The sequence below is a fragment of the Macrosteles quadrilineatus genome, unplaced genomic scaffold (genome assembly GCF_028750875.1).
Source record: "Macrosteles quadrilineatus isolate MER2022 unplaced genomic scaffold, UCM_ALF_1.0 Scaffold_3__2_contigs__length_128488019, whole genome shotgun sequence".
NCBI classification, from domain to species: domain Eukaryota; kingdom Metazoa; phylum Arthropoda; class Insecta; order Hemiptera; family Cicadellidae; genus Macrosteles; species Macrosteles quadrilineatus.
The window spans coordinates 20,282,285-20,299,441 of NW_026542596.1; the positions used below are offsets into that span (position 1 = coordinate 20,282,285).

Consider the following 17,157-nt stretch of genomic DNA (forward strand, 5'->3'; position numbering starts at 1 on the left):
CTCTTCTCTTTTGTATGAATAAGACCTTATTTAAATTTGAATAAAAAGAAATGTTGAATGCTTTCCTGTTGCCATTTTGTGGTTTAATAAATTTCTACTTCAAGTGATGATTGTTTCGTTTATTATAGAATTTAATTTTAATTGGTTCCCTACACACAAAAATATGTTTTCATCACTTAGTGTTTACCTGCAAGAGGTTAGATCAAATTAATTCATAGAAAAATTTTAATTTTTTCGTGAATTAAATTCCAACAGTTATTATAAATTTTATAAATTGTCAAATATTAAATTTAAATTTGTTACAAATGGAATTCACAGTGACATATGACAAATGTAACATAACAAATTGCCAACTTATAGGACAACGTCATCTATTAGGTTTCTGCAACGTAAAAATGTAATTTTAATTTAAAGATATAATCTTCCCCTAAAACCACTGTGTAATTTAGAACATTTTTTGAAAGAATATTAAGTAAAAAAAAATGAAAGAGTTATAGTTTGGTCCGTTCTAGTTTCCTAATTTAACGGTGAAACCTTCAAAATCTCTTCATTTTAACCTTTCAAATCAGAGTTAAGCCAAGTTTTCGCTTCATCGATTCAGTAAAAAAGTAATTTTAGTTGGATAATATAACATATTTTGAAACAAGTGTTTAAAGAAATAGTTCATTGGTTTATTTACGAGTAAATCTCCTGTGCGTATTTTATCTTGTTGATAGTTACAATCGCGTTAAAGAGTCATGGGAAATATGCAATAAAACATTATTTTTGGAATGTGTTTTTAAAATAGTTCTTAAATCATGTATTTAAGTCGCAACCTCATTTTATTTATTTTAATGTGATAATTGGAAAGTCGTAAACTGTAAATAAATAAAGGTACGGTACAACTCCCAACTGCGATAAATTTAACGTAAAAGTTTAAACTAGGCCTAACTGTTTTATTATAAAACTGCCACTAAGTATTATTCGCAAATTTAAGCTTTATTCAACTTCAATAGAATTTTGCTTTGATAACTACTTTTGTAGTATTAATTACTAACGGTTTAATTTTTTTACTAACTTATATTATTATTATATTCTAAGTTAGTTTTATATTTGTTCCCTCAATATTCCTGAAAACCTTGATTTTATTAAAAAAAAAAGAATTTACCTTATAATAAATAACAAAATCGTTAAGATTTATTATCAACTTGTTGCATGCTATTTTTGTCATACTAAAATACGAAAAAATGAAATGAAAAACAATGTTATATATTAAATTCTGGTCCTACCCAATAAAAACTCTTTTCATGGCTACATGTTATTTATAAAAAAAACCTTTACGTAAAACTCAAACATTGGTAAAAACAACACAGATTTGTTTTATTAAGAAGATGCACTCCAAACAAAAATTTCCATGGACATAAATAATTATATTTTGAATATAATGTAATGTCAAACTACTCTTCAAGCTTGAGCCGTTTTTACAAATATTTACATACATATTATAAATATGTATTTTCTGGTTTTACCTTATTACTATTTTGCAAGTGCACAAAACCAGCTAGGGCTGTCTCCCAGGTAGAAATCAAGATTTAGTGAGATATATTTGCGGAGAGGACGGGTGTAACAAACAGCTCTATTATACACAGCTTACCTTGGTAATTGTGATGTTTTCTACATTACCATTCCAGTGGAAATGAATTTAAATTGAATCCTCTACCACACCTAACAAATTAAGCAAAGATTTTGCATTACAATATTTTTGTTAAGAGCGTTTTCAAATTCTAGTCTATTTGATATAACTAAATAACCGTTAATTGAAATCGTAATTTTTTGTATAGAATGTTATAAATCAAATTCTAGTCTTAGCTTATCTTTTGATTGAGTTATAGATTTCATCCCTTTGTTAAAGTTTTCAACAGTTTTTTGTTGTCAAAATCCTCGTAGTGGATGTGAGTCACCTACAGATTGTGCAAATAAACCGATAAGCTACTATGTTGAATACAATTTTTAATTTTTCAAAATGTGGAATAAATTATTGTGATCTATAGCAACTGGTATGACCCATGTGCTTGTAGTGTAGAAAGTAGAATTAATTGTAGACTATACAATGTTTTAGTAGCGCATTCGATGACTGATTCAAACAACTATGTTCTTTTGTAATAAGAGATTGGTGAAAGCTGCACTATTTAGATGTATGTCTACTTTAGTATTCAACAGTCAATGGTAATAGTTAGAAAAAAAATTCTCACATAAAACTAACATTCGAAATCTTCTAAAAATTGCTATATGTTTGACCTCTAATGATTTAGAAATTCCAAAATGGCCTTTATGTTCATGTATTAATAATACTAATTATTCTTACCATGGGATAGTGCTAAATACGTGTTTGTTTTAACTATAAAGTGTGTTCCGTGTTTTATAATTACCAACACTTGAAAACATCCCAAACCGAATTTGTGTTTGGATAATACGTCCTGTTTTCATAAAATATAAAATTATAGTATTTCAACATTAGGAATAATTGTTGATTAAATATAGTAATACTCGTATAATAGCTAACAGTATTTAATTAACTGACATAACAAATTATACGACGTGTTATTTTCCACAAAACTGATATAAATGCAAAGTCTTAGCACTCGTAATTGACCAGTTTCCGTCCACAGCAGTTGTTGGTACTTTGTCTTGGATCGAACATTTGGCTCTGGGCCAAGCCGCAGCTTACAACACGGGCTTAGTATAACGTCGCATCGTCATATTCATCGACTAGGTTAAAAAAAAAAAAATTCTGGCAAAATACTTGTTTATAAACTATGTATACATTTTACATACTTAGTGTTATTCAATGTTAAATTATTTTTATCTTTTAGCTCGTAATTATGTCCCTAATTGGATTTATTTAATATGATTTGAGGTTTAATATAAAATAGCGTGATGTAGTTTTACGGACGTTAATTGGTTTTCTGGTTAACATCATAATTCTGTATGAGCTTTATAGATAAAATTACACTTTACAAGACTGAACATTTCCTTTTGATTTTTTCATGAAATAGCTTTATCGGTTTGTAACTACAATTAAATATGTAATTTTTTCTTCCAAATCTTGTTAATTTTTTATGGAACTTCACATATTCCCTATGTAGTTAAGGACAATAAGGAAGGTAAAACTAATTGGCGTCATTTAATAAATATAAGGCTGCTAGTGTATTTTATATTTGTAATTCTTTTTATATAATCAGCCTGTGCTTGAGTATTCGTTCTAAAATATGAAAAAAAGTTATCTCGGTTGAATGCAATACTGATTTCATAAGTATCTGGCACGAAAACAATTTTTTACTTCAATGTATGTGTATATTTAAGTCAAGCAAATCATACCATACTTGAATAAAAAAATTTAAAACCCAAGTTTTTTAAGAGGTCAGTGGCCACTTTTAACCTTGCATTTGCCCGTCCACATAGGCTACCTATGGACCTATGCGTGGAACGTATACAGCAAAGAAAGGGGCAAGCCGCTACAATACCAAGGGTGAAGTGTGCTGATAAAAAGGTAGCAGCAGTGACCAGGATCTGAACCTGAGCTACCAATTATTGCATCATAAATTGGAAAAAAAAAAAACTTACACTGATAATAATATTATAATATATACATATATTCCCATCACTGGGATTCTATCAAAATACATCTCACAGAAAAAAAGTAATAGCATGGTGCATTTAATGTCAGTCCTGCAGAAAATTCAAATTTATTATAAAATAACCAAGGGTTGTTCCTTAAATAAACCAATTAGATTTTTAATCTAAACGAGTTTGTTGACAAATCACATGAACCACCAACAAAGTTTTGCTAATAATCTCATTTTTCGTGGGAATAATTTACACTAACTTTAAACATTACCAAGTTTACAACATAGTTTCATACAACACATCACGAAATTAAAATTTTTGTACAACCCCTCTACTTATCGTTGTCTTTGCTATACGAATTAAAATTTAAGTTCGGCTTACCTTAACTGTGTAGATACTATTTAAGATTCTAAGGGCAACTGTTAACCATTAAAAACTTAATATTAATTTGAAATATAAAAATATATGGTTTATATCATACAAATAAGACAGAGACACTTTACAAGCATACGCTTTAAAATTATCCTTTGTTATTAAGAATATTCAAAAAAAGAACTACCTGGGAAACCCATGTAAACATTTACGCTATTTAGATCGTACCTCAAGTTACTATCTATATGTATAAATTGTTAAACTGGTATTTAAATAATTAAACAAATAAAGTACCGTTACAAATCTATAGACTAAAAGAATTCATATTTGCCTAAATAGATTTTTACAAAAATTGGATACATCCCTATAAATCTCAGATCTATTTCCGGTTAAAAACATTTGATAATAAAAAAAAATAGGCTGAAATGTTAATGAAATGCTTCCCATAACACCTCGTTCTTACAATTAGAACATACCCCGTTTACATACACATAGAATAGAACATATTTCAAACCTTCGTATGTGCATAAAACATTCGAAAATGTTTGAACAAAATTTTATAAAAATCTAATGATTCCTACATGAGTGATAGAGTTATCGTTCAACATTATATTCTTTTCCAAAAAAAAGAAATTTTTACTACACATGCGTAGTTTTAAATAATTTTTTACATTTTAAACCATGTTTAAACATTGATTCTATTTATGTATACGATTTATATGCCTTTAAGGTTCATTAGTAACCTACACACACTATTACTATTGAAACATGTTGTCTTTCACGGTATTTGAGTTAATAAAAACACAATAACATTTTCAAAGTTTTGCGGTGTATAATATGTACGAGACGTGGTATTCCTTCACCATGAAGCCTATAGTTTATTGTTAAAAGGCAATAGTATTTGGAACTCATCCAAATAGCGTTGGCAGCCTCTTTTAGGTGCGACGACACCTCCTACATAAACAAACTTTATAGTGTGTCTTGAACGTAAAGAACAATTATGATACTGAAAGAGGAAAATAAACATTAATTTTTCTGTGGTCTTTTTATCTTAGAAAATAATATTTTATTGTCATAGATTTTTATAAAATCTTAAAAACCAAATATTTTTGTCATGCAAACAAAATTCCAATTAAAAGAAAATTTACACACATGTAGATACTCCACACGACATGTTTTGTATTGGATTACAATATTCAAAATGAGCATGTGTATTATATGTAGATTTAAGTTATGAATACATTTAAGACACGTTTTTAAATTCATTCAAATTTTGTCGATGCAGCAATATTTGTGATAAACTAACTGTATATCCCTTTAAAAAAGGAACGATAATATGAATCAGATAAGTTAAAGTGAAATAATTTAAGAAAATAGTATTTTTAATAAGATAAGAAGGTTTAAGGATTTAATTTTTATGATTGCACATTGTGTGTGATCAATTGAAGAAACCTGTTCAATATATCATTCTGTGATGCATCAATATTCAAATTTAGAAGTTTTCATTCTGTTTCTCCTTGGGTGTATATAAAGTCCCGCACGTTCTTAATATTTTCTAAACGACAACAGATAAATCAATAAGATTTGGTACATCAACACCACACCTAAAAATATACTTTTTCAAGGAACTATTAATTTTCTGTCATATAATGGGGACGTCCCGCAAGGAGTCAGAAGGAAATCTTAAATAGGAGCATAGGTCAATATGCATATCATGAAAGGTCTCATTATGCACAATATGATCAATGAAAGGTCTTTTTTAGTGGAATACAATGCCGCAAACCGCACTTCAAAAGGTTGATCCTGCGCAAAATGGCATCCGTTCAAAGGTTCATTTCAAGGATTCATTTCTTGAATCCGCCATTTTGAATCTTTGAACGACTGCCATTTTTTACTCAGGCATTCTTTTGAGCTTGAATATACGGCATTTTAATCTACTAGTGAAGACCTTTAATTTGATGTACATATCGACCTATGCTTACGGTAATAATTTTCTTCCAATTCCTAGGGCTGTGCCCCCTGAGGAGTAAGTGTATAATAGCAATGCAAATTAATCTTTTAATAACTGTCATTATTGGCTCGGTTGTCCGTTTGAGTTCAACTTTGCGGCATTATATTCTGCTAATAAAGATATTTAATTAGATGTACATGCCAACCTATGCTTCTATTTAAGATTTCCTTCTGACTCCTTGCGGGACGTCCCCATGATATGACAGAAAGTTGATAGTTCCTTGAAAAAGTAGATTTTTAGGTGTGGTGTTGATGTACCAAATCTTTTTGATTTATCTGTTGTCGTTTAGAAAATATTAAGCCCGTGCGGGACTTTATATACACCCTGTATAATATTCCACCTGTACCCAAAAAGGTGGTGTTCAACCTCAGGTGTGTGTGTACGTGTACAGAGCTACAGACTACATCTGTTGTCCGATTGTATTGAAATTTAGCATGTTTATTTATTTGTTTCTTCCAACGAATGAAATTGTTTTACAATAACATACATCTATATAAATAAAATTAGAGTTTTGTCTGTACATTGCTTAGAATAATGAATTTTTTGGTTATTTTTACATTTCATTGGTCAGAGAAACCGAATCAAACCTTATCTCAATTTCTGTCTGTCTGTCTGTCTGTCTGTCTGTCTGTCTATCTGTCATTCTCTTGGTAACGCTAAAATACGCACTTTATTACAACTACTCCTCAATAACTATAGCACTGTCCCGCCTGAAACTTATTTTCCAAATACTATACATATATGAGATGGTTTTAGACGTATTTCATCGAATATGAGACAGTTAGATATTTAACAGTAAACCCTTGAAAATCAAGTTTTTGTCGATTTTTGACGTGGAATTTCTGGAAGCCCATGTTAACCTTATGAGAAATGAAATTATTGAATCTTAACAGCTGTTTCAATTAAACAAGTTGGTTCTGTTCTGTGATGTTCAATAGCATTAAAGTTACAAGGATTACCAACAGGGTGCAGCACTAGCACTATTATTTCTTTTACATTTATGACAACAGCTAATTTGCAACCTGGAGGCGAGTGAGCGTAGCGAACGAGCTAACCTGAAGGCAAGTGAGCGTAGCGAACGAGCTAACCTGAAGGAAAGTGAGCGCAGCGAACGAGCTCCAACATACAGGTGAGTGAGCGTAGCGAACGAACTTCAACCAGGACGTGATTGAGCCATGCAAACGAGATCAGATAGTAAAAATAAAAGTAAGCCTACCGTTATAGGATCGACCGGCAGACACAGAGGTAATTTAACCTTTTATTGATTGTCATACCGATCCGGAACAACAAAAAACAACATAAAATGAAGCTATGTATAATAGTTTGGCCAGCATATCTTAAAATATGCAAACCAACTGCTGTTCGTTATATAAGAAGGTTTCAACTGAATATTATAAGATCCCCGTGCGTAGAACGGGTACACAGCTAGTTATATAATAAACTTAATATTATAACATTCTACAAAACGTACATTAAGTTTATATGAAGATATAATTTTTTCGTGTTTTTTATTTGTTTACAACGGACAAAACCTTTTTACAATACTGCATACATACATAATTTTAATAATTCTAGCAGATCCATGTAAAACGTATAACGTATATAAACTTTACGTTAAAACTTTTGTACTAATATTTTCTATATCCTGGTGTACGGAAAAAATCATATTAAAAAAACAGCTGAAACAGTTTGCTTTTTCGAAATTTAGTATGTAATAGTTCTTTTAACCATAAACGAAATGGTACAACCCCCAATGCTATAAAATTATAGTTAAAAGTTGTTTCAGATTTTGTGGTTTTACTGCTGTAAAGAGTTTTTAATTTAAAAGTTCTGTATTTAAAACTTGTTTTGACTATAAACGAAACAGTACAATCCCCCATTGCTGTAAAAATTGTGGTTTATAACTTATTTCAGGTTTTGTGATTTTGCCAATAAAATAGCAGAGTTACTGTACTTCACAGCTTACCCATGATAAGAGTTGTTGACAAGCTAATGTGAGGAAGTATATGTCAGATTGCTGATACTTACCCTTCATTATCTTTGCAATTGTTTTTAAATGTTAATTACTGTATGGTAAAATAATTTAAAAGAATATTTGGTAATATGTTCTGCTAAGAAAGTTTATAAAACGTTTATATTAAAACGGCTTATTATTTTGTTTATTTTAAGTATATTATAAAAAATAAGATCTTAAATATATATATAAGCAGTATTTTAAAACACTTAAAAGAATATTTTCCTTGATAAATGTTGTGTTAGAATAATATTTACTTTTACAATATCACATAGAAATAGGTATCTCAAAAAGATAACAGTTATAGTGTGTATGTTTTGTCATACAAAGATTAATAATATTACAAATTTTAATAGTTTTAAGAGTTTATTGTCATTATCTCTTCTAATGTAATAGAGTTATTCGAAATATATCCAACCATAATTTTTAATAGACTAATCTGATAAAATGAGCAAATATACGCGAAGGCATCGGAGACAGTTTTGAGTAATTTACAATCCATTTTACGACAGTTGGCTGAGTGCCCACGAGACTTGAGACTTATTTATTGCTCCTAGACAAATTTAAGATCCGTAAGAATACACCTCATTTACCTCAATTTATTGCTTAAGCCAACCAGTATATCATGAATATATTACAATATACTTACAACGAATATTATTATTTAAATTGAGTGTCAGGATATACCTCTATAAATTTAGTTCTCGGTTGTAAAGCTAATCTCTAATTTTAGGTAGGATGTGAATGTGTGAGGACGTAATTCATCACTTAATTATACTTCAGTACAGTATATGCTAGTAATTTAGTTTTTTTCTCAACTTCTAAGTACGCACGCCTATATTCCTTTAGTTTTGTTTTGTCATCATCGTTCTTTGCTTTTTCCACAGCTACTGATTAATCTATTTTATAAGTTTTAAAGTTAAACCTTTTATGAGGGGAATTGCGAGCTTTTACAGCGATTACCTAAATAATACAGCGTATGGTAGTGCTTGGAAATTTATGTTACATGCATGTAATAAAGATCAATGAACTTCCAAGTTAATTGGAAAATGAATTTATAGTTCTTTTTAAAAACGCTCAAACACTACACATATTTGTAAATAACTTAAGTTTAATTAAACACTGGTAAATAATAATGCTATAATCATGGTTTATAAAGGAATAAGTATATTTTAAATATATTTGAGAAATAAAACCAATAACTATTTGATTACATACATGTGGAACAGTTTTAATGTTGAGATATTACAAATGCTTTCTCTTCTCTTTTACATTGCCTAATCTGGTTCAGTAAAATGGTTTCATTCTTAGTACTGAGGTTCTACTACGCTGAGAAGTATCATGATGTTTAACAATACTTACTTGAAGCTACACTTAGGCATAATATTTGAACATGTTGTACCGTCAATAGCAAATCAAATAGTTAAAACTCGCATGTCCTTATATTTAAATTGAAAAACTATACATTTAGCAACAACAATAGTAGAAATCCATTTTTTAAATTCAATTTTTAACAGATCCATCCTAATCATATAGTGTCTATTATTTAATATTGTGGCTAAAGTGTAAACTTGAAGCACGCTCTTTCAGAGATTACTCGTTAAAAGTTTAAATAAGTTTTTATTTTATAAATATAAGATATTAAATTTAAGAGCTTCTTAATGTTGAGGCTTATCCATTAAAATGTCTCGGATACTATAAATTCCAGATTTGTTTATCTGTCTAACCAAATGAGGCGCCTAATGCAGACAACGTTCATAATATTTGGTAATTAGCCTGACAATACTTCGATTTGCCGAATTTCAACGTTAGAAATGTTGAATTTGTTTTTATATTTAAGTTTGTGTTATATTATGTAAATAATCGTCCAATTATTATTGGTGCTGCAAGAAAATTCTACGCACCCTAGTTTTGTGCTTGTAATATAAGTCTAATCACTTATAACTACTAATTTAACTAGTTGTTCAGCCCAAACGATATCTCGAGGAAAATGCATCAGGCGATTCGCCAAATAAAGTTGGCAATAGCCAACACCAAGCCCAACTACAACCTTTTGCCAAATTTCCCCTTTATCGATACATTCTTTAGTTCAAACATTGCTATTCAACTAGACTCTGTTCTCATTGTTTTTTTACAATCATTAGTGCAACCTATGTATTTTCAATAATCTTACACTTCCTTTTTAATATATTTTTTGTCTTACCATTCCACAGCAATTATAAGATCGTATAAATACAATCTATGGAATAAAACACTCAGTATACAAACATAATATAGTGTTAAAGAATATGCATGGCAATAAAATCCTATTCTTCTCGTTTATCCCACGAAACAAAAACACTAAAACTACATTTATCGAAATAGTACGGTGAATAAAGATGCAATTTGTATTGGTATGCTGTTGGTGGTTTTCTTTTTCAGTTTGGCTGAGCAAATTTTTTTTTATATTTATTATATTGATCGTCTACTGAGTCAGATCACATCTTTATATCCTTTATGATCGTATAAATAATATCTTGTTGGCTATATAAGTTATTGCTCACATAAATTCATACAAAAAAGATGCATAGTATTTTTATTTTAGTAAAAAAATATACAAACTATGTCATAGTATAAGCTATAGATTTTTATTCTTTTAACAATATCTAATGCTACTTATTACACAGTATACAAACATAATTTGCAATTTTCTGTTTCAGGATGCCTCCCAAGGCAGTATGACGGACTACCATGCCTGCATCTTCTGTGATGGAGGTATTTATGAACTATATACATTTGTTTTGTAATCTTAAGTATTATTAAAACTAGTGTACCTGTTGCTCAAATTCGAGCAATTGCGAAGCATTACAGGCGTTATTTAAAAACGAATAATAGTCATAATTTCTGATGATTTTATAAGAGCCGATTCAAAGATTATGGAAATACTCACGATGTACACAACAGTTAGATATAATCAAAATTGTTTGTAAATGTATTATCTTTTTTCAAAAGCTGATCTTGTTTTTTAGTGTTTTCTACAAATGATTCCTACACATAACCGCATCAGGTTGTCTATAATAACGATTATAAATGAAAAGAAAAAAAAAACATACTTTATTTCTATTTCTTCTACTTGGTTGTGCATGTTCTATGACTTTCCTATGTTTCCATTGTTTGCAAATCAGCTCTTTCAATGATTGCTCAAGAAATGTAGCACAGTGTTCATTCAGTTTTATCTGTAGTATATCAAATTGTCCAGGCTTTCTCACTTTTTCCATTGTAATAACTACACCAACCCAAGTATAGTCTACAGATGCAATACGCCAAAGAATATCGTCTACATGCAACACGCCTATGAAAAATCTCCAAGAAGTGGTAAAAAGAGCAGAAACCAACCCATGAAATAGATATAAGTTAACTCCATGACAAATATTTTTTCCACTGATTTGGTAATAGAACATTACATTGCAAGACATGACATGATGCAGAAGAAAATCGATTTTAAAATCAGAAAAAGTCATTGCAAATACTTCATTTTGACAAATTCAGTAAATCACAATTTAAATATTAACTTAACAGCTGTTTCATTAAAAAGTAGTGTAAAATTATGCATATGGTCATAATGTAAACAAATCTGAAGAGGGAACTTTAAATGCCTCTGGGTCAGAGCCCCAAGGGAATTTACCTCATTTCTCTTTTGATTGCTCATCTACAGACCAAGACCTTTCTTTAGAGACCCCTACCAAGTTTTAAGGCCCAGCCGTTCTCTGAAATTAGCTGTGACAATAACCCATTTCCCCCCCCATAAGAATAACATGGGATGGGAATTTAAAGGCCACTGGGGCAGAGCCCCAAGGGAATTTGCCACGTTTCTCTTTTGATGGCTCATCTACAGACCAAGAGTAGTGGCGAACTAGCAAAGAGACATCACTTTAGGCACGTTTTCCCCATAAGAATAACATGGGGATCATTTTTTGGCCACCAAAACCAAAAATCCTGATCTTTGCCTAAATATCCCTATATAATTGTTAAACCTTATTCCTTACTTATTCCCCATAAATATATTTGATATTAAGCTAAAAAGCTATTTCTTATATTTATTGACCCTTACAAGTGTAAATTTAGAGTAGAGGCAATAGAAGAATATGACGTCACTTGGGGCGTTTTTCCCCATAAGAATAACATGGGGATCATTTTTTAGCCACTTTTTTCAAAAATCCTGATCTTTGCCTGTACACCCCTATATAAATGTTCAATGCCATTGTACAACTTCATTACTATTTTAAATCCACATCTATTCACATGTATATTCTCAAAATCGAGCGAGGTTTGTATGCGAACTCGGGCGTGCTCCCGGCTCACGGCGTGGGCATGCTCCCGACTTATGGTCAGGCTTCTCGCTCCTGACCCATGGTCGGTCTTCTCGTCTCTAGTGGCAGCTCTTGATTAAGTCCTGGGTGGGTGACCTCCTGTTGAAGTAATTTCTAGTTAAATTGTTTAACAATTTTTAATTTCTAGTAAAAATATTTTTGAAATTTTAAAAAAATTTGAAATTTTCGAAAAGTCTATAAATAGAAGTGACATTCGGGTGATATTTCATTCTGGACCATGAGGCCCACCTGTCAACACTGCTCCGTGTCGCTCTCCACCAAAAGTAACCTGATTCGCCACTACAATTTGATACATCAAATCAAGGTAAAACTGTGTAAAGTTTGTAATTTAATCTGTGATAGTAACATAGCTCTAAAATCTCATATATTACAAAATCACAAGACTTGTAATTTCTGTAAAACGAATGTTGTTGGACATTTTAAAAGACACGCCAATTCTTGCATAAAATGTCCATACACAATGATTAAATTTGTTGGTGAATCGATTAGAACTGAACTTAAAAATACTCTTCAGTCTTGTCCTCTGCCAATAAAATGGACTTTAGTAAGGAGAATTAAATTTATAAAATATTCAATGGATCAAAATGGACAATTAGTTAATGAAAAAGAATGTATTGCAAATTTTAGAAGCCTTACTACCTTAACTATTGAGAAGAGAGATTTAAAGCCTCAAATTGAAAATGCATTTTTAAAGATTGATGCATCCATACACAAATATCAAGCCCAAGGCAGTGGATGGATTTATGACCATACTAAATATTGGCAGTTACATGTTTACAAGTATAAGCCCCTAACTCCAAAGTCATACATTCCCACACCAAAAACTATTCAATCGAAACATGCAGTGTTAAATATAAAAAATGCTGATAATAAATGCTTCCTTTGGTCGATATTAGCAGCTTTATATCCAAGGAACTCTAATGAAAATGCTAATAGAGTCTCCAGCTATGTACCCTACATAGGTCAGCTGAATATGACAAACATTAAGTATCCTGTGAAAATATCTGATATAGATAAATTTGAAACACAAAATAATATAAGTGTAAATGTATTTGGAGTTGAAGACCAGAAATGTGTATATCCATTAAGAACAACCAAACTGAATAGTAATACTCACATCGATTTATTATTATTACAAGAAGGTCGTAAATCACATTATTGTTTAATTCGTGATTTTGGTAAGTTAATGCTGCGGTCTACAAAATATGACCATAAGAAGCATTTTTGCAAGTTGTGTTTGCAACATTTTTACACTAATGATATATTAGAACGTCACACAACGTATTGTAAAAACTTTGATGCCCAACGAGTGGAAATGTCTAAACAAGATACATTACAATTTAAAAATTATAAATATCAACTTAAAGCCCCATTTGTTATTTATGCAGATTTTGAGTGCTTTATAAACTCTAATATACATACTCCATCGGGATTTGCATTTGTCGTAGTAAAAGATTCAAAAATTATTTCTGAAGAGTTGTACAGTGGTACAAATGTTATGGATGTGTTTTTTGAAAGACTATTTCAGACTTACGATTATATTAAAAATCAAATGGCAATATATATTCCTCTTCAAATGACTCCAGAGCAAGAGGCGTCTTTCCAAAACTCGACACATTGTTATATTTGTGAAAAGCCCCTATATTTTGATAGGGTGAGAGATCATTGCCATTCATCTGGCCAATACCGTGGAGCTGCCCACAATGATTGCAATTTAAACTATAAAGTAACAAAGAAAATCCCAGTATTCTTCCATAACTTGAAAAATTATGACGGTCATTTAATAATGCAACACTTGGGAAAATATGTAAAGTTAGATCGTAAATTAAATTGCATAGCCAAGGATATGGAAAAGTACATTTCATTCTCTATTGATGATTTAGTATTTTTAGATTCCTATAACTTTTTGTCCCTTCCATTATACAAATTAGCTTCCAATTTAAATACATTTAGATTTATAGACAATCCACTACTACAACGTAAAGGTGTATATCCCTATGAATATATGACGGGACCAGATAAGTTCGCAGAGTCTCTACCCCCAAAAGAAGCATTTTACAGTACTCTAACTAAAGAACATATCTCTCCCAATGAATATGAACATGCTAAAAATGTCTGGACCCATTTTAATATAAATAATTTACAAGAATATCATGATTTATATCTTAAAACAGACGTATTGCTACTGGCTGATGTCTTTGAGACATTTAGAGACCTGTGTTTAAAAGATTATAAACTTGACCCCGTACATAAGTATTCACTCCCTGGACTAACATGGGAGGCCTGTCTTAGAATGACCGGTATAAAATTACAATTATTTCAAGATATTGACATGCATTTGTTCATAGAAAGTGCAATCAGAGGAGGAGTCAGTATGATTTCCACACGTTATGCTAAAGCCAATAATAGATATATGGGCGAACACTATGACCCCAATCAAGAAAGTGTGTATTTAATATATTTAGATTGTAACTCGCTATACTCCACAGCAATGTGTGAGCCACTACCTGTGGATGGATTTCGTTGGACTAATGAGATAGACTACAAATACAATCAAAATGATGAGTTTGGATACATTTTAGAAGTTGATTTAAAATATGATAAAAGCTTACATGATTTACATAATGACTACCCATTAGCACCTGAGAAAATGAATGGCAAATTAATGCCGAATTTAAATGACAAAACTAAATATATTTTACATTATAAAGCATTACAAAAATATGAGGAATTGGGTTTGATTGTTACAAAATACCATAGAATTTTAAAATTTAGACAGTCTAAATGGCTTGCGCCCTATATTAATTTTAATATTGAAAAACGCAAATGTGCTAAAACTGATTTCGAAAAAGACTTTTATAAATTGTTAAATAATAGTCTCTTTGGTCGAACAATCATGAATCAACGCAAGTTTCGTGATATATATCTCAAGGATGAGTCACTATTAACAAAATATGTCACTAATCCAAGGTTTGACTGTAGCAAAAAGTTTGATAACAATTTACATGCTATACATTTAAATAAATTAGTTGTAAAGTTTAATAAACCAATATATTTGGGAATGACCATTTTGGATATTAGTAAAGTAATAATGTATGATTTCCACTATAATTATATGTCAAAATTTAAGAATAAAAGATTTCTAATGACAGATACAGATTCATTAATGTATGCTATAGTTACAGAGGACTTTTACAAGGAAATAGAATGTGACTTACACTATTTTGACACCTCTGGATATAGTAAAGACCATTTCTTATACTCTGATAAAAATAAAAAAGTCACTGGAAAGCTTAAAGATGAATTAGGTGGTCATATTATGTATGAATATTGTGGTTTAAGACCAAAGTTATATTCTTACATTCCTCTAAAATGGTTATATGAAGAAGACAAGCAAGCTTTAGAGGTGAAGAAAGCTAAAGGAGCTGATGGTGCCACTGTTAAACATCTCCTCAGACATCAACATTATTTGAACTGTCTTGCAACTGGGCAAGATTACTATGAGAATGTGACAAGAATTAAATCTACAAATCATCATCTTCAAACCTTGACCATGAACAAGAAAGTACTATCCTTTGACGATGACAAGAGGTTTATTCTTGAAGATGGCATTAATACTCTTGCGCTTGGTCATTATAAAATTGATCAAACATGAATTGTATGTGTAGATATATAATAAATACAAATGTTAAAAAACTCCAGTCTTTTATTTATTTACCCTTACCATCCTCTTGATAGAATTGGTCAAACATAAATCTATATTTACCATTATTCTTTGACCTTTCTTTGTCTATTACGAAAAAGCCATATTTAGTTTTATCCCAACATTGGTGGCAGAGATTTTTAAATTGGTTAAATGAAAAGTCATTACCAACATGATTGTTATATACATGTTTTAAATTTAAATCATCTTGTTTGAATAATATTAGGAAATTTACATTATCACGTAAATGTTTGTGTACTTTGCTGTAAGATTGACACAAGTAAAAACAGTTAATATTTTTATGTCGACCCATTGAGAAAAATTGTGTAATATTTTGACTATTTATGTCATCAAATACAACAACTGACTGTGATTTTACATCATTTGGTGTGATTTCACAGTCAGTAAACGTGTGTAATTTCACTTCATCACACAAACTAAATATTTCAATTATTTTTTTATATTTTTCTTGTTCTAATGATTTAGATATTAAATATAAGTTTGTAAATTTTAATCCTTCCTTTCTTACAATTAAGTTATAAATTACAACCGTCTTCCCACTTCCACTTGGACCGCAAATAACACATAGAATATTGGTAGGAAATAGACCCAACTTCTTTGGTATATTTTCCTTAGTATGTACTATTTTAAATTTATGTTTTTGTTGAATAAAAGACATTTTTTATATAATAAAAATGGTAAAAAATGATAATAAGAAAACATGTAAAAAGGGCAAAGGTTTATTCCTAAAGCCTTACAGGGGTCGAGGGTTATTGAATACTCTTATAACTAACCTTCCATTCCCACTTCACATACCATCATATCGGTACTGTGGACCTGGAACGAATATACGTGAGAATATAGCTAAAAATGTACCTCCAAAAAATAAACTAGACTCTTATTGTAAAGAGCATGACATATTCTACATGAATAATCCCGATACCGTTGCTCGGAACAAAGCAGACATGAGATTAGCAGACTTAGCTTGGACTAGAGTAACGGCGAATGATGCAAGTCTTGCTGAAAGAGCTGCTGCTTATGCCGTGACAAATTTGATGAAGGCAAAAGCAAAGATGGGAAT

The 17,157-nt window shown here is 30.5% G+C and overlaps 1 protein-coding gene across 1 annotated transcript in view; it reads left to right on the plus strand.

The window, feature by feature from the left end:
- LOC128988649 (suppressor of lurcher protein 1) overlaps window positions 1–17,157 on the plus strand; it is a 516,555-nt gene that overhangs the window by 90,773 nt on the left and 408,625 nt on the right. The window contains exon 2 of the mRNA XM_054410137.1: window positions 10,703–10,757. Within this exon, the coding sequence (XP_054266112.1) occupies window positions 10,734–10,757 (24 nt within the window). The 5' untranslated portion in view covers window positions 10,703–10,733. The remainder of the gene's footprint in view (window positions 1–10,702; window positions 10,758–17,157) is intronic.